This window comes from Myotis davidii, unplaced genomic scaffold (assembly GCF_000327345.1).
Source record: "Myotis davidii unplaced genomic scaffold, ASM32734v1 scaffold438, whole genome shotgun sequence".
Classification (NCBI taxonomy): Eukaryota; Metazoa; Chordata; class Mammalia; order Chiroptera; family Vespertilionidae; genus Myotis; species Myotis davidii.
The window spans coordinates 2,906,621-2,907,258 of record NW_006290031.1 but is presented as its reverse complement, the minus strand read 5'-3'; the positions used below and the strand labels follow the sequence as shown (position 1 = coordinate 2,907,258).

At 64.4% G+C, this 638-nt stretch overlaps 1 protein-coding gene across 1 annotated transcript in view; it reads left to right on the top strand.

Moving 5' to 3' along the window:
• The first annotated feature begins 6 nt into the window (after positions 1 to 6).
• The window catches only part of HSPA4L (heat shock protein family A (Hsp70) member 4 like), a 51,276-nt gene continuing 50,644 nt past the window's right edge, over positions 7 to 638 (top strand). The window contains exons 1-2 of the mRNA XM_015563359.1: positions 7 to 74; positions 161 to 358. Coding sequence (XP_015418845.1) covers positions 252 to 358 — 107 coding nt within the window. The 5' untranslated portion in view covers positions 7 to 74; positions 161 to 251. The remainder of the gene's footprint in view (positions 75 to 160; positions 359 to 638) is intronic.

Below are 638 nucleotides of genomic sequence, written 5' to 3'. Positions count from 1 at the left end.
GCAGGCTCAGAGCTCGGTAACTGCCGGTTGGAGACGCCGACCCGCAGCGGAGAAACCCCGGCGGCGGTGCGGCGACCTCTCCCTCTCCGCGGTTGCCTGACGCGCTGCCCCAGATTTAAAGCATAGCGACTTCGGGTCACCTCTCCTTTGCTTCTCATAGGAGTCGCAACCCCAGGAGCCACAGCCCAACAGAGGACGCGGCCCCCACCCAGGAGCTTTCGGCACCAGCATCCCGACGACTCGGCGGCGGGATGTCTGTGGTTGGCATTGACCTCGGCTTTCTCAACTGCTACATCGCAGTAGCGAGGAGCGGCGGCATCGAGACCATCGCCAACGAGTACAGCGACAGGTGTACCCCGTAAGTGCCACGTCCGGTCCTCATCGCGGCCCTGGCGGTAGGTCCCGCCGGGTGACTCCCCGGGAGGCGCGCCGAACCCCGGGGTGACAGGTGCAGCTCGGCGAGCCAGGTGGGCGTCGGGCTGCCCGCTCCGCCCAGCACCGGGACTTCACTTGCAGTTTGCGCATCGCTACTTTCTGTTCCCTAGCGGCCCTGCTTTAGTCTGTGGCAAGGGGTTGGGGTGGGACCCCACGACGCCCTGAACATTACAGAAAGATCTCCCATTACTTTTTTCTAGTGG